At 50.0% G+C, this 20,092-nt stretch overlaps 1 protein-coding gene across 1 annotated transcript; it reads left to right on the forward strand.

The window, feature by feature from the left end:
* Nucleotides 1-476: 476 nt before the first annotated feature.
* zc3h4 (zinc finger CCCH-type containing 4) lies at nucleotides 477-19,572 on the forward strand. The gene is made up of 14 exons (XM_061216612.1): nucleotides 477-800; nucleotides 7,458-7,686; nucleotides 7,945-8,052; nucleotides 8,276-8,603; nucleotides 8,940-9,088; nucleotides 9,189-9,285; nucleotides 9,744-9,874; nucleotides 10,165-10,266; nucleotides 10,706-10,817; nucleotides 11,831-11,940; nucleotides 12,131-12,546; nucleotides 12,657-13,009; nucleotides 13,346-13,612; nucleotides 17,821-19,572. The coding sequence occupies exons 1-14, from the start codon at nucleotides 718-720 to the stop codon at nucleotides 19,407-19,409; spliced, it is 4,074 nt and encodes a 1,357-aa protein (XP_061072596.1). The 5' UTR covers nucleotides 477-717; the 3' UTR covers nucleotides 19,410-19,572.
* Nucleotides 19,573-20,092: the final 520 nt, after the last annotated feature.

The following is a 20,092-nucleotide window of genomic DNA, read 5'->3' on the forward strand; positions in this document are numbered from 1 at the left end:
TTGTTTATTATCTATTGGGTATACAAACTACAGCGCTGAACGTTTTTATATTTGTCATGAGTAAGCCATGTTTTTCACAAGATGTCCATTTTCAAGACTGATGCGATGAGACTATTATCAGGGCTACTAGACTGATTGCAATATCCCAAGACAAAATGTCAAGAAAACCAGTGCCACTAAACATATAAAAAAAAAGTAAATAAGACGAAAAATTAGGCTTATGAAATGAATCACTCAAGAAATACAAATGGTGCAATGTCTGCTCAGGGATGACTTAATTTTAACTCAAATCGTGTGTAAAAAAAATAAAAAAAATTCAGACGACTTTCAAACTCACCAGTGTAAAACAGCAGCAATTAAACCAACTAGGAAAAATTATAAGCTGCGATATGTTCCCGAAGTAACTTCGGTTATTTCCGTACATCACAACGTCATCTATTATGTCGTCACTTTAGTTAAAGCCCTCCCCTTCTCTGTGCAAACGAGCTGCCGCCATTTTGTGTGGATGAGTTTCATTTTACAGCGCAACTATAGGACGGAGAACCTCAGGAAACAATTCTACCTATCTCTCGAAAACTGTTAATTGGAAATTGACTACTATGAACTGAAACTCTTCCTAAAATCAATTATCAAGTAGATCCAAGTCAAGTGACGCATAAGCCAGTAGATTCCAGTCTCGATTTATGATTTTTTTGCACTTAAATGTAGCTTGAGGAAATGGCTGTGGAAAGCATGACTGTCCATCCAAACTCCCCAACAACCAACCACGATCACATCAACAGCCTTCTCACTGACGAAAGGTCGAGTAATTCTACAATCATATTTCTATACAATTTATTTATCCTGTGCTTTTTTAGATATAAAAAAGCTCGGGTTTTCTTTTTCTTTTTTTCTTTTCAAAGGGATTAAAGTCGCCTTTTTCTGGGGAACAAGTACAGAGGTAACGAACGCCATCTTGAAACGTTGCAGAGCGCAATCTGGAAGGTCAAACATGAACCTGGGATATGTTCAGAATTTACTTCATTTACAACTTTTACTTTGGATACTTTATTTCTTTTTGTAGAGCAAACCGACCATATGGTCAAATTGCCTGTAAAAATACCGTCTCAATCAACGAAAAGATAAATCAAATCTAATCAAGGGACATTTATTTTGAGTAAAACGGTATCTCGTAAATAGAGCGTTATTAAATACGTAATTCGATGATTATTATTATAAATTATCACTAATCAACATTATTTACCCCAGGTTTGCAGAACTACACCGGAGGATTGTTAGCTAGCAGCCAGCTAGCGTGAGCTGACTGTTGCGGTAGCGAATGAGCGGCCAAATGCAGTGGTTGCTAGCTTGTAGTTGCGAAAAGGATATTTGATATATTTAGCTAGAGCTAGTCTACCTAGCCATCTAGCAAATATTTTGGTAATTTACCGCGCTACTGATTATACTGCCTGTATAGCTAGTGATCAATTTGGCCTTGTGATGAAAATAGAAGGAATGGCGAATTGATGGAAATGCCCAGTTAGTCTAGCTAACTAACGTTAGCTAGATCATTAGCTAGCTATCTGATGTAGCGTCTGATCTTTGCAGGAAGGTTTAGCTTGCTTGCTAGCTAGCTACGCACTTAATAAACAGATCTAGTCTAGGTAATGTTAGCTATCACTATATTCGTTTATATAATTAACTGTTAGCTGTCTTATTAAACTTGGCTAAATTCAGACAAAATATTTGTCCCGAACATTAGTAGCCTCACCAATTGGTAATATAACGTAATGTTTCATAAAAATAACAGGAAAGTCTAGCTAACGTTAATCCAGATTCATTAAAAAATCAAAATGACGGCTAGCTACACGTTGTATGGTAAGTTCGCTTCTATAGCTAGCTCGCCGGCGAGCTTGATACAATTTATCATTTATCATAGGCTGTTATTTTTCATTTCTTTTTTTTTAATTTAAATGCATCATAGCGGCTCGGGGTTTTTTTTTCTTTGAAACCAACCGCATTATCAAACGTGAATGCATGCCTTGACGTTATGCATTTGGTAACTAATAATACTAACATTTGTTACTTTTTAGCTACATACTAGGTTCGTCGCGTGTCGTCTATATTGCATTGTCTTAGCTAGCTAATTATGTTTTAAAATTTAATGCAGGCTTTCGGTTATGTTGCCAGTTAAGCATTTGCTTTTTAGGTACGTTTCCCTTCCACATTCATAGAGTACCCGAATTTTGATATACATTCCCTTCATGTTAGTGTTAACGAAAATTGTGTTGCATATCTTAATTTCACTAGGTTTTTGTTTAAAAAAATTACGTCACATAATATCGTACAGTTTTTACAGTGCCCATTCATCATGATCCAGTACTGTGCTCAACGTTTCAAAAGCATTCCAAAAGTTTTGAAAAGTAAAAAAAACACAAAAGTTCCTTAATTTAACTCCCTGGTTGCCATATGTGTTTTTGAATGTACAACAGTATGCTCTTGCCCCATCAGCCTATGCCAGTATATCATAGTATTTATACCACTCCTGCAAACCCCATTGACAATAAAGTGGGAAGACCACTATACTATTCTTAAAACAAAGGATTAAAAATATCATTGCCAATGCTTTTCAGTGGAAATATGAAGATAGCCTGCCACAGTAAGTACGTCCCTACACTATTTACAGAGGCCTTCTTGGACTTTGAGGGTAGATGTGTTTGTTTTTATCTGTTTCTTAGCTTTGCATGAGGAAAAAAAAACTTTGTTTTTTAGGCATGTTAGTATTTTACACAAGTCATTGTACACAGCTCCTACAACTACTCAGTTGTATCTTCAGCCCTGTAATTCTGAGTTGTGTAATATCCATCTACCCAATGCATGAGTGATTAAAAAAAATCTCTTCAAAGGTAGTGAATCGTTGTAATCAACCTGAACCACTAAAGTCTATTTAAGCCCTGTATATAGGATTTTAACTTGTGTCAGGCTCTTGTCCCTTAATAGAGCTTTTTTTTTTTTCCCCCCACATACAGTGCTTCAGAAATAATGTGTCAGATTTAAGAAATTGCCTTATTAATTTGTTCAGTATTCATTTGTTGAACTTCATTTGTAGACCATTTTAGCTCTATTCTTAAGATAACCCATTTTGCAATACTGCCAAAATTGCAAAATATGAGACACAGTAAACTCCAATCATTATGTTACTTTTCTTTTCTCCCAAAATAGCATGATGTGAGAATTGTTTACCAAGAAGGGAACATTACACACTTGTTTTTTTGTGGAAAGAGCAAGAAAACCACCGTAGTATCCCAATCAAAACATTCGTATTTTGTGCCCTGGCACCTCTATTCATCAGAGAAACGGTTCCTTTATAATTTCAGTACTTTTCCGTCTATGTTCTAGTTGATTTCTGTTTGATAATGTAGGTGTTTGTGGACTGAGAACAAATACAGTGTGACTGATCAAGGCTGTTGTGGTTTTTAACTTGCAACTTGCAGAGCTTCAGATGGAAGTGAAGTGTTGTTGGGCCAACTCCAGCAAGCTGTGGATTTGGTCTTGTTTGACATTTGCCTGTTTGCTGACGGTGACTTCAGCACGGTGCCCCTTGAGGAGGCAAGACCAAGAATCGGGGCAGCATCAGTGGTGTCTTTGTTCTGGCTCCCGGCGACCGAGGCTTGTCTTAACAAACTGCCTGTGGTGCAGCAGAAATGAGAGGCCTCACTGATAAAAGGCCTAGTGTGTCCAATCATGGAGGCAGCAAGTGTGCCCCCCCCCCCTCGCGACAGGGCTTGATTTAAGGGGCAAATGGAGTACATGGGCAGCAGCTTTAGGATGAGCTTGGTGGTGGACGTACTGCAAATCACCTAAAATGAGTCTAACCAGATGAGAGCTCCTGGTTGGGAGAGCGGATAATGTAGATCAGTTGCTGAACATTAATGGATCTGTACAAAAACTAAATAAAATCTGTTGCGGCGTCTCTCGATTAACCATGGCAGGGTCTGGCCCCTCCCCCGTCCCCTAAGATGTTTTCATGGGCATGGACTGCCATGTAGCCTGTGGGGAGGGAGGGAGGGAGGGAGGGGAAAAAAAACCTGATGCAGAGTCAAGGTCTTTTTTCTTCTTCTTCCATTCACGCTCACTCGCTTTAAGGAAGCCTAAGCAAAAGGGCCCTATGCTCTTGTATAACCTGGGGACTGTGTGTTAGTTTGGGCTTGCTTAGGCATTGCCTCGATCATCTAACAGTTTTATGTGTTGCGATGATCACCCCCCACACACACACACACACACACACACACACACACACACACACACACACAATTTAGGTTTGGCAGCTGACAGGACAGCAGTCTTCACCCTGGCCTGGTTAAGCCAGCTATCTGTAATAAATAGCTTAAGCTGCAATTGAAAGCAGAAGGTGTCATGCTGCGCCATGCCCACAAAACCCCTGAGAGGTTTTTCAGGCAGTCATGGCTTAAATGTGCACCAGAGGAAGGTGTTCGTTGTGTACATCGGGTAGCGTTTGCAATGAACAGGATTGGGCCGGTTCTGTAGGGGAGTGGCATTTAGCCACTGTTTGACCTGAATACTTCCAGCTGTCTTTCAAAACAGAAATGTGGAACTGCATGTTCTTATATTGACCTTTCTCACTGCAGTCAGCAGATAGCCACTGTAAACCTAGACCGAGATACTCTGCAGCAAGTAGGCAAACTGTTTGTGTAATCTAAAATGAAAGATTTTCTAGAGAAGTTTGCAAAATTGCATCATTCCAATAAACGCCCTGTAAAGTTTTGGTCTCATCGGGTAAAATGGCATCATTTTGAGTCACAAGTCATTTTTGTGTAGTCACGCCAGCGGTTTTTCAGCAATTTGTCAGGTGGTCGGGAAATGATGCAAGCGTGCTTTGACCGGCATCAGGAACAGACATTTGGCCGGTTCAGCAGAAATAGCTACTGGCCCTCAGTATGTCTCAGCAGGACGGCTGCCCGGCGCGCTGTGCCGTATATCACAGATTCCTCATCGCACATGTGGCGCAATGACCGTTTCAAGGCTGAGACACGCACGGTTAAGGCTGCGCAGGCTCCAGCACTTGTTTTTTTGGCTACCCATGGGAGTCAGATTAGGGGGCTCAGAAATTTAGCGGGGGGGGCTGTTACCCGGGAACTATCTCCCTCTAGTCTGAAAGAACATACGCTGCTCTCATGCTTGATCTGTGCTCACAGTCCCCCCAAGAAAGAGGCGAGATGGCCATTAACTTACACTGTGGGATAATGGCTCACTCTTTAATAGCCCTGTGACCCTTGTTAAAATATATCGCACTCCTCTGATCTTACTTAATGGAAGGAGGCTATGACTTTGGCAGCTTTATCTGGTCTCAGGCCTGTGAGAGGAAACCCAGCTCAGGCCTTCCTCCTGGCACCTGTAAAGGCCTGAGCTGGGTTTCCTCTCGCAGGCCTGAGACCAGATAAAGCTTTCATTTGATTGGTCTCTTTACAGCTCTGTAAGCGAATAGGTAGCCTGTCCTTAGGGTCGAGGGAATCCGTGTCGATACTGTGATAACGGCAGCTCTCTGTCACTTGTGCTTGATGATTCGGGCTGCTCTGTACCGTGTTCATTTAGTTTGTTTAGCTAAGCGTGAGTGGCTGCTTTCCGTTGTCCCTGTAGTGGCGTGTGACAGGCCTGAATGCAGTCAGACCTCCGGATGCCTGGTGCGCTGCGGAGTGTGGTGTCTGCAGCGCTTAACTGAAAACCAGACTTTTTGTGCTAACCAGGCTGGCTCATCTCTGCCCTGTAGCACCGTGTGTCTGTGTGTAATGGTACAGTAGGTGTATCTTACTCACAGGTCTCTGGAGTGTTTCTATTCTGAGTAGTGCTGCTGTTTATTCAGGCTGTCTGTAGCAATAGGAACATGACCAGAGTAACGCATGAATACAAATAACTAGTCAGAAGGCCCCTTCAGTCAAGACAACCCCCCCCCCTCCCACACCAAATATCGTAATCATATGATTTCGGCAAGGTGTGAATACATTACCCCGGTACTAAGTCACACAAACTGATAACACTGTGGGATACTGGGAGTTTTCTGTATGACATGGCCCTTATTCCTGTTTTGCCCCATTTCCACTGTTTTCCTGTCCAAATAGAAGTATTCATTACGCACAGAAGGCCCCAATACATATGCCGTTTCTACATGAACTCAAATTTTGGTGTCACAACGCATGTTGTTTTAGAAGTAATACTAAAAGGAATACTGTCATGGTACTGTGTAATTAAGGCCACGTAGGCCAAAAGCTCTTGCCAGAAACCTGTTACACAGCCGTGTTTTTACCTTACACTCCCCGGCCCAACCCTCCCGTTTACCTGCTTGTGTTAAAGGTGGAAGCACATAGGAACCTGCTCTTCCTTACCGAGCATTGGAACTAACTATTCAAAGTGAAACTCACACACTCCCGGTAGCGTTCTGTGCGTTGCGCCAAAATGTGTCTGAACACAAGTGTCCAACTCTGAGGTGTGGCAGAAAGTGAGCAGAGAGCTGCAGGTTTTCCCCATGACTGCCTCTCTTACGGCTTATGAGTAATATATTTCTGAACGTTTTTCCCTTTAAGCAGTAACACTGATGACTGAAAGGGAGTGAGGAAGGTGCCGTTACTGTTTGACGGGCGCGGTTCTGGGAGCCCTCGCCCTGCTCCAGACACTCCCTCAGCAGGGACGCGCTCCCCCAGGGGTGTCTCGCTGTCGGAGCCTCCTGCTGCTCGTCTGCACGCCGGGAGAGCGACCCGGGTTTCAGCGCTGCGTCAAAGTCGCGACACGCTGCCCTTTCGTTCACGTGTTAAAGGAGTCACAGGACACACACAATTAGGGGTTTCACGCACGACTGGCCTGCATCACCCCCCCCTTCAAACACCAAGCAGACAAACCACTCTTGCCACTGGCGAACATTCCCGTCTTTTCACTAGTTATTAGTTGACCTGAATGAACACTGGTCTGGTACTTAATGCTGGTGCATGTGTTAATCTCGACCTCAGGCAGCCTTTAAAAGTTCAAATAAAAACAGAACTGCTGTTGATAATTGGCCACAGGTTTCTTTAGGTGAGGAGGCCAGTGTGAGGAGATTAAGAGAGCCTAATATATTGTCTGTCCTTTTAGGAAGTGTATACATAAGGGCTGGCACAAAACTAACAGATCTGCTCGGTTTGCTGTGTTAGCCTGCTGGGGCTTTAGGTGAAGTGTCGATGGCATTGATTTTTAGTGGCCTCGGTTCCCTTGGCTGTTTGTTTTGAAGATTAGAGCAGGCCTTGGGCTCTAAGGCAGGACTTCATTGGATTTATTGAGCAAAACGACTGGAATTATTATATTTATTTAAAATAAATCCCATATTGTCTTTTAGATGGTGGGTTTCATTTAGGAAGGGAAGGAGAATCTTGCATCCTGGCTTCCTGCTGTGCCGTAACACGCTGTGTGTGTGTGTGTGTGTGTCCCCATAGACATGAGGAGGGTGAGCTGGAGGAGGGGGAGCTGGAGGATGATGGGGGCGAGGCGGAGGCGCCCACTGGAGGGGGCGAGGCCCCAGAGAAGCCCCGGCGGAGTAAGGAGCACCACGCCAGCGGCTCGGACGACGACAAGGCCCACCGCCGCAAGAGGAAGAGGAGGAAAGAGAGGGAGCGCGAGAAGGAGAAAAGGAGGGCCAAGAAGAGGCGCAAATCTAAGCACAAAGTGAGCCTCATGTTGCCCTGTCATTACACACACACACACACACACACACACAGGGGCTTGGCAGCTCCGTAAAACCCCTGCAGCTCGGTTGCGGTCTGAGAATCCAGAAGGCAGTCTGGAAACTCAATAGAAATGACCAAAACGATGTTTAATTCTGTAACTTCTCAGCCACCGATGGGTGATCAGATATAGTGGGACCCTTGCTCTTCCTGTTTGTGTAAACCTTTGTGTGTGTGTGTGTGTGTTTGCTTTCCACAGCGCCACGCCTCCTCCAGCGATGACCACTCAGACTTTTCGGACGATTCGGATTACAGCCCCAGTGAGAAGAGGAAGTATCGGGAATACAGTCCCCAGTACCCCCCTCCTGTGAGTGTCCCTCACCGCTCACCGTACACACACGCAACCTCCCGTCACGAGTCTCCACTCCACTTTTATCCCATTGTTGCTCCCTACATGTTTGCATAAGAAAATTATGTCATAAACAAAGAAAAGTTGCTTTCGTGCTGGGCGCCCAGAGTGTCCCTTTTGGTCTCAGATTGGACGCCCCTGTTTCAGTCTGGAAATGAGTCGTCCTTTTCTGTTGTCGCAGTCCCACGGGGGCTACCCCCCTCCCCCTCCTCACGGTGGCCCCGTGCCCAAAAAAGGGGGCTACATGAAGATGGACAAGCAGGGCTACGGGGGCTACGACGACTACGAGGAAGAAACCTACGAGGGAGAGGAGGACGAGGACCTGGGCGAGGAAGACTACGACGACTTCGCCAAGGAGCTGAACCAGTACCGCAAGGCCAAAGAAGGCAGCGGCAGTGGTGGCGGTGGCGGTGGCGGTGGCGGCGGTGGTGGGGGCGGGGGCGGGGGCGGCGGCGGGGGTGGCCCTAACAACAACCGCGGCGGCCGAGGGAACAACCGCGGGGCCAGAGGTGAGGGGCTGCCCGCAAACTTCCACAGGACCCCTCCGTTAACGTGCCCAGTCAATTAACTCATGAGATTTAATACTGCCTCTGTGCTGAAGTGTAATTGTAGCCTAGCGCTGTGAGATCTGGCATCGCTTGTGTAAAATTACTTGATTGGAAAGTTGGAAAATACTGACTGTTTGCATTTAAAACAAACAAACAAACAGAAAAAGTTTTTGTGTCCAAGCCTTTGTTTGCTAACTCATATTTTATGGTGTGTGGTCTTGCATGAGCTAAAAAGTACATTGTGGAGCCGCTAGAGTGGGTTTTTGATGCACGTCTGCTCTCTGGCTCCCCCTGCAGGAGGTAAAGGGCGCCTGAAGAACCAGCGAGGGCGTGGCAGAGGAGGAATGAGGGGCCGCGGGGGCAGGGGGGGCAGAGGCCGGGGGCGGGGAAAGATGGTGGGAGAAAACGAGGACGGCGATGGGATGATGTATGGAGACGAAATGGAGGTGAGGCCCTGACGAGGCCGTTAGCGACACATCCGCACAATGCTGCGTTAAGTCCTAATTATTTCAGTTTTGTAATGGCCCTTTAATTTGTGTTGCACAGTACATGGATGATGACTACGACAATATGGGTGATGACGATTACGACGACTACTCCAAAGAGCTGAACCAGTACAGGAAGTCCAAGGACCGCGGTCGAGGTGAGGGGGACTGTTGGCGATACCTTACTTCCTCCAGGAGTAACTGATTGGCCCCTCGATGGCTTTGCTTACACACTTCTGCTACTGCAGAGTTGTTCCGGGAATCTTGAGAAGAATTTAGGCACAATTGTCATATAACCACGGGAAAAATGTGATAATTCAACTGAAGGGCCGGGTTTGTTCCACATGAAGATCCAGTGTGTTAAGAAACAGTCTAACATGCAAATGTCTGCCAATCCTTCATAGTGTGTTGGACAGATTTGTCAATCATTGCTATCAACATGTTGAATTCTACAAGATAATCTCTCTGGGATTGTTGCTTAAATATTGGGAATGAGCTAATTCCATTGCATAATATTGCCTTGTTGTTGCATGCACTGCACCATAACTGTCGGTGTGGATACCCGATCTGGTTTATTAATACCTGGCCCTTGTGTCTGGTTCGGCCGTTTCTGCAGGTGGTAAAGGTCGAGGGCGTGGCAGGGGGAAGGGCAGAGGCATGGGCCGCGGCCGGGGGAGGAACCGGGGGCGGGGCCGGGGCGGAGACCAGGGCCACGACGAGGACAACAACGGTGACATGGACATGGGGGTGAGCCAGGCAGCGACACGCTTCGTCTACCCCAGGCTGGACTGCCCGACCCTGCTCCTGGAGAGCTACCGCCCTGTAGGATTTCATTTCAACCCTAACGTGTCGCACCTGATTAGCTAGCTGAATGAGGTGTGCTTTGTTAGGGTTGGGGTGAAAACCTACAGGACAGTACATATCCAGGGACAGCGTTGGGCAGCCCTACTCGAGGTCATGCATTTTTTTGTGGGTGGTAAACTCAGCCTTTGGGCTGTGGGGCATGTGGGCTGAGCTGCGGTGTCTCCCCCTCTCAGGATGGGGGTGGCGGGCGCGGACGGAACGACCAGGATAAGCACGGCCCAGACAAGAAAGGCAAGGCCATCTGCAAGTACTACATCGAGGGCCGCTGCACCTGGGTGAGTTTCTGCCCAAACGCCACGGGCCCGGGCGTCCTCTCTCTATGTCTCTCTATCTCTATCTCTCTCTCTCTCTCTCTCTCTCTCTCTCTCTCTCTCTCTCTCTTTCTCTCTGTACCTCTGCATTTCTTTCTCTCTCTCTCTCTGTACCTCTGCATTTCTTACTCTCTCTCTCTCTCTCTCTCTCTCTCTCTCTACCTCTGCATTTCTTACTCTCTCTTTCTCTCTCTACCTCTGCATTTCTTACTCTCTCTCTCTCTCTCTGTACCTCTGCATTTCTTACTCTCTCTTTCTCTCTGTACCTCTGCATTTCTCTCTCTCTCTCTCTCTCTCTCTCTCTCTCTCTCTCTCTCTCTCTCTCTCCCTCCCTCTCTCCCCCTCCCTCCCTCCCTCCCTCCCTGGTCCTAAAACTCACGTGAGTGTGTTTCTGATGCCGCAGGGGGAGCACTGCAACTTCAGCCACGACATCGAGCTCCCGAAGAAGAAGGAGCTGTGCAAGTTCTACATCACCGGCTTCTGCGCCCGGGCGGAGAACTGCCCGTACATGCATGATATCCTTTACTGCTCGCCCGCCCGCCAAGCTGACGGGACCCTGAGTGCTCGTGTCTGTCCGCACTCGTACAGCTCATCATACCCTTCAGTTCCCTTCCGAGTAGGGCGGCCTGTAGCGTAGTGGTTAAGGTACAAGACTGGGACACGCAAGGTCGGCGGTTCGATCCCCTGTGTAGCCACTATAAGATCCACACAGCCATTGGGCCCTTGAGCAAGGCCCTTAACCCTGCATTGCTCCAGGGGAGGATTGTCTCCTGCTTAGTCTAATCAACTGTATGTCGCAACTGTATGTGGCTCTCAACTCAGTCAGTTTCAGGGTGGGAGTTGAAATTCTGTAAAAAAAAAAATTGATACCCTGTATTAATTACTGCTATGTTTTGTTCCCGGGGTGAACATTGTCCTTCCCTGTTTAATAAATTGAAATTGCATTCTTATGAACTGTGAAGGAGTTGAGCCCAAGCCTGGTGCCTCCCTGCTGGAGCTGCTCTAATCAGATACCGTCAGGATGGAGACAGCAGGATGCTGTGACCTTAGCGTAGCCACACAAAAACAGGCTTCAATCACCACACGCGGTGTAACCCACGCTGGAAAAACATTGCGGAGAAGTGTCTTTTACTGTATTTACTGCAGCATTTGACTTATTGGCTCTGACACCTGGAATATAGGTCTTGTTTCAGACAGACACATAACCAGCCACTGCATGAGGATGAGTGACGGCCTATTCCTTCATTGACATTTTTATTCTGCTAATATCTCCTGTAAGGCCCTGAGTAATACAGTTGTACAGTGCTTCAGAAAGCCTTGAGTGCATTCAAGTGCTTTTTCCCCTTTGCCAACTTGATTCAACACATTTATATTTTTAACTCAAACTAAGAATGAATGTGAAACGTGTTTAGTATTGTGAATCCTGAGGTTTCTCTGTTGGGCAGCTGCAGAGCTTTATGTCTGTTCAGTGTGAAAGTGCTGCAGTAGAGCCACACTGCTTTCCGCCGTTTCCTTGACTTCGCAAAACGTGATTTCCCTTGCAAGCTGTTCCACACGACCGGCAGCTGTGTGAACGGAGATGAGTGCATGTTCTCCCACGAAGCGCTAACGGACGACACCCAGGACCTGCTGGACAAGGTGAGGGCGGGGGTCTCTAACTTCCTATTTGGGGCAGGGATCTGTAACTGCCTGTTTTGGGGCAGGGGTCTGTAACTGCCTGTTTGGGGCAGGGGTCTGTAAGGGGTCTATTTGGGGCGGCAGGGCATCAGTAGTGTGTCTGGTGTAGCTCTGCTCATGTTGACCGTGCTGCTTGCTCTTGCGTCTGTAGATGTTGGCGGAAGACGCGGAGGCGGGCGCTGAGGATGAGAAGGAGGTGGAGGAGCTGAAGAAGCAGGGGATCAACCCACTGCCCAAACCCCCACCTGGTGTCGGGCTCCTACCCACCCCGCCCCGGCCCGGCCCCGCTGACACCTCCTCCCCTGGGGACTTTGGGCCCCCGGGACCCCCGCCTGGTCCCATGCCCCCACAGGGCCCCTCCGGCCCAGGCCCGGGCCCCTGCCCCGGCCCCCCTCCTCCCTGCCCGGATGGAGGCCCCTACCAGGGCCCGCCCAACCCCAACGGCCCTCCCCCACCCCCCATGGGCCCCCCGCCCCCCTGTCCCGGGAACGCGGGGAAGAAGATCCCTTCGCTGTTCGAGATCGTGGTGCAGCCCACGGGACAGCTGGCCCAGAAGCTGGGCGTCAGGTAAGCCCCTCAGTCATATCTAGCAGACAGACCGTTTGGTTGTAACATTGGTGTCGGTGCTCTGTGTGGAAAGTTCTGGACTTCAAAGACCCTTTCTGCTCCCTCTGTAGAGGGCCAGTGCCCGGTGCCCCACCTGGTCCTCCTGGGCCCCCCGGACCACCCGGTCCGCCTGGTGGGCCCCCTCCTCGGTTCCCCGGCCCCCCTCCTCCAGGACACATGGGCCCTGCACCACCCGGCATGATGCCCCCTGGCCCCCACGACATGCCTCCCATGGGCCCCCCAGGCATGAACCAAGGGCCCCCGCCCATGGGCTCCGGGCCGCCCATGATGCCAGGTTTCGTACCAGGCGAGGGGCCCCCACACCCGGGCATGATGCCCCCTGGCCCCCCACCACCTGGTGGCAATTTCTACGACAACTTCTACCACCAACAGGGCATGGAGATGGAAGGAGGAGGGGAACAAGGTGAGTGCATGGAGGAGCCAATCACAGGGTCTCAGACACATTAAACAAGCTGTGTACGGAGGAGCCAATCAGAGTTCCAGTCTTTTTCCTTTTTTCTTTTTTTAAAAGGTGTCAAAATGTCTCACCTCATTGGAAATCTTTTGTGACACACAAATGCACAAATACTAATAGAAATAATAGATGGTCTAAATATAAGACAAAAAGACATGGAGTTTTAAGGTCCATCGCATACTGGCTCTTGTTAGAAACGGAAGTCGATCTTATGCCCTGTCCTGTTGTTATATCCAGTCCAGTCGCGACACGTTTGTTAACCATCGCCCCTGTGTTCCCCTCCAGGTGATGACTACCAGGACTACAGCGGTATGGAGGAGGGCGAGGGCGGCTCTTTCGGTGAGCAGGGCTCCACCGGGGGCCCGGGCGCCATGATGGCCGCAGAGGGCGTCGCCAACAGCGGCGCGTCCAATCAGCAGCCGGGGCTGTCGGTGCCGGACTTCCTGCCGCCGGCGCAGCGCGTGCTGTTCATGCGCATCCAGCAGAAGCAGCAGGAGGAGGAGGAGCGCGCCCGGCGGCTGGCTGAGGGCGGGGCCGAGCGCGACACGGAAGGTACCGGAACCCACCGCGCACACGCCACAATGAGCCCCCGAAAGCGGGGGGGTCAAACTCAAATCCTGGAGGGCTGCCGTTTCTGCTGGTTTTTGTTGTTTCAGCATGAGTGGATGTTTTAAGTCATTAATTAGCTAAAGGCCTCTTGTTCTCAATACCTTAATTGGCTGCCTATTGAAATGAAACCACAAACGCCGGCAGACACTGTGGTCCTCTCGCACTGGAATTTGTCACTCCTGCCCTAAAAGGTGCACCTGTCAATCACCAGCTTGTTTGGACCGATCAACAGAACCTGCTGTCCACAGCAAATGATTGGTGCACATGACTGAGCGTTTGATAGCCCTTCCCGTTTTGGGTTTTGCAAATCGTTGTTCTTCTATCACTGGCCCACACTGGCTCCTGAGAGCGGTTGAAAGTGGTCACAAGAAGCACGTGGAAAAAATATCCCATATATTATTCACTATCCATAGGCATTCATAGTCAAATAGATAACTTTACTGTTCGCATACACAGCCCTAGTTACACAGTACAACCAGTTTCTCAAGCACTGTGAATTTAAATATTGCTGTTGATCGTACTTTCAGCATTTCATTAATTCTTTTATCCACTTTCCATCAATATGACCCGTTAGATTTACGAAGCAGATTTTAACTCACCTTCACTAGCTAACGTTACGCTCACTCTGTCTACTTAGTAACAGCGTGTACTGTTAACAATTTACATGAGTTTAAACTTGGTCAAAATTCCAAAAATGAAAGTATAAGTAAAGCACAGTCATCAACAAAACCAATAGTCAGAGTAAGTGCAGATTTTATATTTATTATAGGTAAAGGTGTGTTTTCAGTTTGCATTGAAATATGGGGAGGGATTCTGCCCTTCTGAGAGTGGTAGGTCATTCCACACCAGGAGTGATGTGCAGCTTGACAACCTGGTGTTCCTAATGAGGGGCCTACAAGGTCACCGGAGCTGCCTGGCCAGAGTGGTCTTGCTGGGGTGTAAGGTGCAATCGGGAGTCTGGATGTAATGACTTCTTTGCAGCCAGGAGTGGCAACACCTGGCACCTTAGAGTGGATGCGTGCAGCAATAGGCAGCCAGTGGAGGGTGATGGAAAGTGGGGTGACATGGGCTCACTGGAGGGGCTGCAGCATTCTGGGCCAGCTGGAAGGGCTGGATGGCACAAGCTTGGAGGCCAGCCAGGTGGGAGGTGCAGTAAGAGAGTGTTGTGTCTAGGAAACGACAGAGTCCAAATCTTCAATTTGTCGAAAAACATCTTCGCGAGGGAAAAGACGACACCAGGCAGCAAGATCTTCAGGAAAATCAGACTTTATTAGCACACGTGCATAAAGCCGGATCAGCTCTCCAGAACTGAACCCCGACTGGCATTTGTACACCCATTTTATACACAGTTACTCCACCTACAACTCCTCCTCAAACCTCATTCTGGCAAATCACCCACACTTTTCTTATCGTAACTCCTCCCAACGCTCCTCCCACAACGTTATTGTGGCAAATTGCCAAAGGTCCTTATGCTCTGCCAACTCTGTACAAAGTTCAGGGCATTCTGCCAACTACGTGTCCTCACTTCACCCCGCACCTGCTCTTGGCAAACTACCAGACCTCATAAAGTTCTGGATGCCCTCCCTCTAACACGTCATCCATACACGTCACTCTGTATCTTTCACTTTTATAAGACGAACTAAGCAGCAGTAATCATTGAAAATATACAGACAAACTAAACATTTGATTAATTATTCACTTCTAATATACTTTTCTAATATACAGACATACTAAACATTTGATTAATTATTCTCTTCTAAGGGAATAAATGTACATAGCATTCTTTCCTCTCATTTCAACAGTTTTCACTGTGGTTTCTTGCGTTTTCATAAGCTCAGCTATAATTAATGTTCTAGGTCAAATAGATACACTTCTGGCATAAAACATCGAGAGTCCCGGAGAAATCAGCTGTACAGTCATATCTTGCTCTGCCCGTGTCCTTGACAGTTTGGTCTACACAGTTCAAGACGGGGCCCCCCCCTGCCAGCTGGCTGGGCTCACTGTGTAATCCTAGCACAATTTAGCAGTTAATCAGTTTGGAACTATACAGGGTACATATCATACTTTAATACAGATATATTGATAAACTTTTAGCACACATCGTCGAGAGTTTTGGAGGAACCAGCCTGCTCACTTAAGGCGGAGTCTGATTTTGACTTGTGATTGGTTATCATGCTTTTAGGAGGGAGATCTTTCGTTCTGTGAATTTTCCCCTACAAGAGAATGTACACTGGTTGAGGAGAGAGGATACGTTTTAGGGGTGAGAGGCAGCCACGTTCATCTTAAAGAGTGAAAGAAGGAAGATTTAGCAAGAGAGACCCAGGAAGAGAAGGCCAATAGGACCCTATGGAAGGAAGCCATGTCACTGGGTAGACAGGAGTTTATACATTTTCTCTCTGCGGCTTGTGGTTAGGCTTGGACAGCTCGTAGAGCATCAATAAGCCAGGGAGGCCCGTGCCGGTTTGGTTGTGAGGGGACACGGCTACTCAAAAGAAGATGATCGAGAAGACGTGAAGGTGGTGGTAGTGTCACCGGCAGGCAGCCGAGAGATACACTGGACAGATGGTCGGGAGGAGGAGTACCGAGGAGAGGGCGGAGGAAGACCGGTGGAGTGGGTTGCACCGACAAGTGATAGTGGGTGGTGGGAAGGATGGATTAGTGTTAAGAGGAGAGTGGGAGCGAAAAGGCTGAAAGAAGGGTCAGATGCATGGAGGGGGTGTTACCGAGAAGTCTGTTGTCTTGCAGCACCTAGGGAAAACCAGCTCAAGAACGTTGCCTGCCTTGAGGGTGGGTGGTGAATGTGTATGGGTAAGGTCATGGGAGAGGAAGGTGGACTGGGTGGACTCCGTGTTCAGGTTTAAGTCACCCAGGACGATCTGGATAGGAGTTAAGCAGGATATCCATCTCATCCAAGAAGCACCTCGAATGACTTGGGGGGGAAGTAACACGCATCGCATGAAATCCAAAAGAGGAGAAGGGGAAGGATGAAGAAATGACACTAGATCTCAAATGAGGATGAGCTTACGAGACCTCCTTTGTCAGTGGGTTGGGGTGTGGGAAACGGAATAGGCAGAGGAGAGTGCAGCCAGGGTGGCTGTGTCCTTTGGCGAGAGCCACGTTTCTGTGGGATTGAGGAAGTCGAGGTTCAGATGGGAGGCATAGGCAGAGATAAAGTCTGTTTCCTGGATAGCCGACTGGCATTTCCAGAGGCTGCCAGCCAAACACAGATCCAACACCAGCGGATCTGGAAGGGAAGTTGGAGACGTTCCGGGCAAATTTGGCAGCGAGCAAACCCTCCTGGAGAGTGAACAGGAAGGGGGAAAAGGCAGGCGGATGTGAAAATGGGGTAAATGGGTGAACAAGAAAAGGGGTGCTGCGCAGTGAAGGGTCAGAATGTAAGATATGCACTCAGACAGCCTCGCTGGGCACCCACAGATAGACACCCTCGACTTAGTACCCCTGCAACACCCGCAGATGCGTTGACACCCTCGACACCTACGACTGGAAGATGAGACAAGTAGACGAGGCTGCGACTGGTGCGCTACAAAACTGCTTCAATGACGAGCAAAGAGGTTCTTCCCCCTACAGTTACTCTCGCCTGGCAGCTAAATAAACCGAATCGCCTCTCTCACCGACATGTATGCACATTGTGTTGTGCTCCAGTCCTAAAAACACAGCTGTTTCAGTCATAAAAAGCAACAGCATCACGCTACAAGAACTTCTTATCGCCTTAAAAACAGTGTGAACAAGTGGTACTCAACTAATTCTGCTGACATTGGTACAAACGCATGCCAGAGAACAGAAATGCTTAATGATATAATAATGTGACTTCCTATAATGTGTGTATAAACTCTGGGATTGGTGGCAATGCAAAATTTGGGCCAGGGTGGTGTAAAATCCTGCTGCATTTCAGCCTGGAATGTAAATGTTTCACCGAAAGTGTTGTGGAATTGGCGTGTGCTTCTGTCACAGTGCCCCACTGTTGATGTAGTGTTTATTTCCTCCAACAGATGGTGCTGTTGTGCCTAGGATTCATTGCGAGGGTTATTGTGTAACCCTCAGAAAATCTTCCAAGACTTGGCTTACATGTCATTTTTAAAGTTGTAAGCGCTGCCAGTGTACATTGTCATTCATGTTATTTCTGTCTCCAGGTGACTCGGGGAACTGGTACTCCAGTGAGGATGAGGATGGTGGTGGCAGCGTCACGTCCATCCTGAAGACGCTCCGGCAGCAGACGCAGGGTTCGGCCAAGTCGGAGGGCGGGCCAAGTGACCCCCGTCTGCAGAAGGCCCCAGCCATCCCTGCAGGTCGCCCGGCGGACCCCCGCCTGGCCCGCGACCCCCGCCTCTCCCGGGCCTCGGACCCTGAGGGCAACCCCTCGTCCTCCCCCTCCTCTTCCTCTTCATCGTCCAGCGCCCCCGCCGACCCCCGCTTGGCTCGGCAGGCCTCCGCCCTGCCCCCCAAATCCGACGGCCCGCACCCTCCTCACCCCCACAAGCCCTCAGCCGCGGGGCCCGGGGAGGAGGAGGAGGGTGAGCGGGCTCTCCGGGACAAGCCGGTGCCCATCCCGCTGGACCCCCTAATGGGCATGGCCCTGCGGGACCCGCGCTCCCAGCTGCAGCAGTTCAGCCACATCAAGAAGGACATCGTGCTGCACAAGCCGCACTTCTCCAAGACTGTGCTGTGGAACCCGGAGGACCTCATCCCCCTGCCCCTTCCCAAACAGGACTTCCTGCCCCTCCCCCCCGGTATCCCCCCCGTGGCGTCGCTGGACCCCCGACTGTCCCGCGCCCAGCAGCTCTTACACACCGCGCCCCCCCTGGCTCCCCCGGTCCCCCCGCCCAGCGAACCCCCCGCCGGCTCCTCGCTCCCGGACTTTGAGCTGCTGTCCCGTATCCTCAAAACCGTCAACGCCTCTGGCCCCGCTCCCACCCCGCCCCCGCCCCTCGCGGTCCCGCCCCCGGCCGTGGTGGTGGATAAGCCAGTGGACCCGCGCACGGCGCGCAAAGTGGCCGCAGACCCCCGGCTCCAGCCGCAGAAGTCTGTCCTGAAGCTGCCCTCGGAGACCCCCGCGCCCCCGGCCACGGCCCCCCCGGCGCCCCCCTCCCCCTCCCCCACCATCGCGCCCTACGACCCGCGGCTGCTCTCCTCGGGCGGGGCAGGGCGGGCCGTGGGCGGCGCCGGGGCCGGTCAGAGCAGCGTGCTGAGCAGCATCAGCCTGTACGACCCCCGGACTCCCAGCGCGGGCAAGACCGAGGCCCCCGCTCCCTCCCCCAGCGCCCCCACCCCCGAGCCCCCCAAACCCAAGGCCAAGGAGCCCCTGTTCGTGCGCAAGTCGGCCCTGGACCAGCCCGAGGCCGAGAAGACCCCCGCCAGCGGAGAACCCGCCACAGACCGCTACAACAGCTACAACCGGCCCCGCCCCAAACCGGCCCCGTCGCCCTCCGGGGGGGCGGGCGTGGGCGGGGCCCCTGCCGCCACCTCTTCCTCCTCCTCGTCGTCCTCCTCGGCCGGGCCGGGCGCTGCGGGCCCCCCGGGGGACCAGCCTCCCCTGGCGGTGCACAACCTGCCCGTGTCCACGCTGTTCAGCATGGTGAAGCAGGCCGCCAAGCCCAGCGGCTCAGGGAGCCCGTTTGGCGGCAGCAGCCCGGCCCAGCCCGACAGCACCGAGCAGGACAACGCCTCCCTGAAGGACGTCTTCAAGGGCTTCGACCCCACGGCCTCGCCCTTCTGCCAGTGAACTCTGATCCCTCCCGTTCTCCTCTCTCTCTCTTTTTAAACCCTGGAGTGTTGGGCGGGCGAGGCGGGGGACCGCGCTCGCGACAGAGACACTGGCTAACCCGGGTGTGCCCCGTCCCGACTCTCCCTGCACGCACTGCAGTGTTGGAAACTTCTGGAACAGACTTAGGGGGTGGGTGGGCGGGTGGGTGGGAAGGGGTATGGGTGTGAAAAGAGGGGAAAGAAAATCTTCTATTTTAAAACAAACTAGAAAAACATATAAATAAATGTATTCCCAGTACACGAGTCCCTCCCTACTTTGCAAGGAGAAAAAAAAGAATGAAATGTATACATGTATGTGAGTTAACATTCTGAGAGACTTTGTTTCCCATCGTCAGTTACATCAGCGCTGTTTTAAGGGCAGATGACCTCTGTTGATTTTTCCTTGCCATTTTTTTTTTTTTTTTTTTTTTTGCTGAGATATGGATTCTGAGCGTGCGTTCGCCGCTCGTCCTGTGCGGCCAGCGGTCGGGGGGGAGGGGGGAGAGGGTGAGGAAACTCAGCGTCACTTTTCTTTTGCCTCATCTCAGTTTTCCTCCATTTCCATTTGCCGTCGACGGTTTAACCCTGGCATGGACATTGTCAGTGGTCACATCGCTTTTTTTAAGTGTTTTAGCTCTTCATTAGCGTTGCCCGCCTGTTGTG

Source organism: Conger conger, chromosome 13 (assembly GCF_963514075.1).
Source record: "Conger conger chromosome 13, fConCon1.1, whole genome shotgun sequence".
Taxonomy (NCBI): Eukaryota; Metazoa; Chordata; class Actinopteri; order Anguilliformes; family Congridae; genus Conger; species Conger conger.

What these genes read in the sequence shown, in the direction of transcription:
- zc3h4 (XM_061216612.1), top strand. Translation starts at nt 718, where the DNA reads ATGGCTGTGGAAAGCATGACTGTCCATCCAAACTCCCCAACAACCAAC. An exon ending in GTCCCCAGTACCCCCCTCCT is followed by an intron (nt 8,053 to 8,275) that starts GTGAGTGTCCCT and finishes CTGTTGTCGCAG; the next exon opens with TCCCACGGGGGCTACCCCCC. An exon ending in GCCCAGAAGCTGGGCGTCAG is followed by an intron (nt 12,547 to 12,656) that starts GTAAGCCCCTCA and finishes CTCCCTCTGTAG; the next exon opens with AGGGCCAGTGCCCGGTGCCC.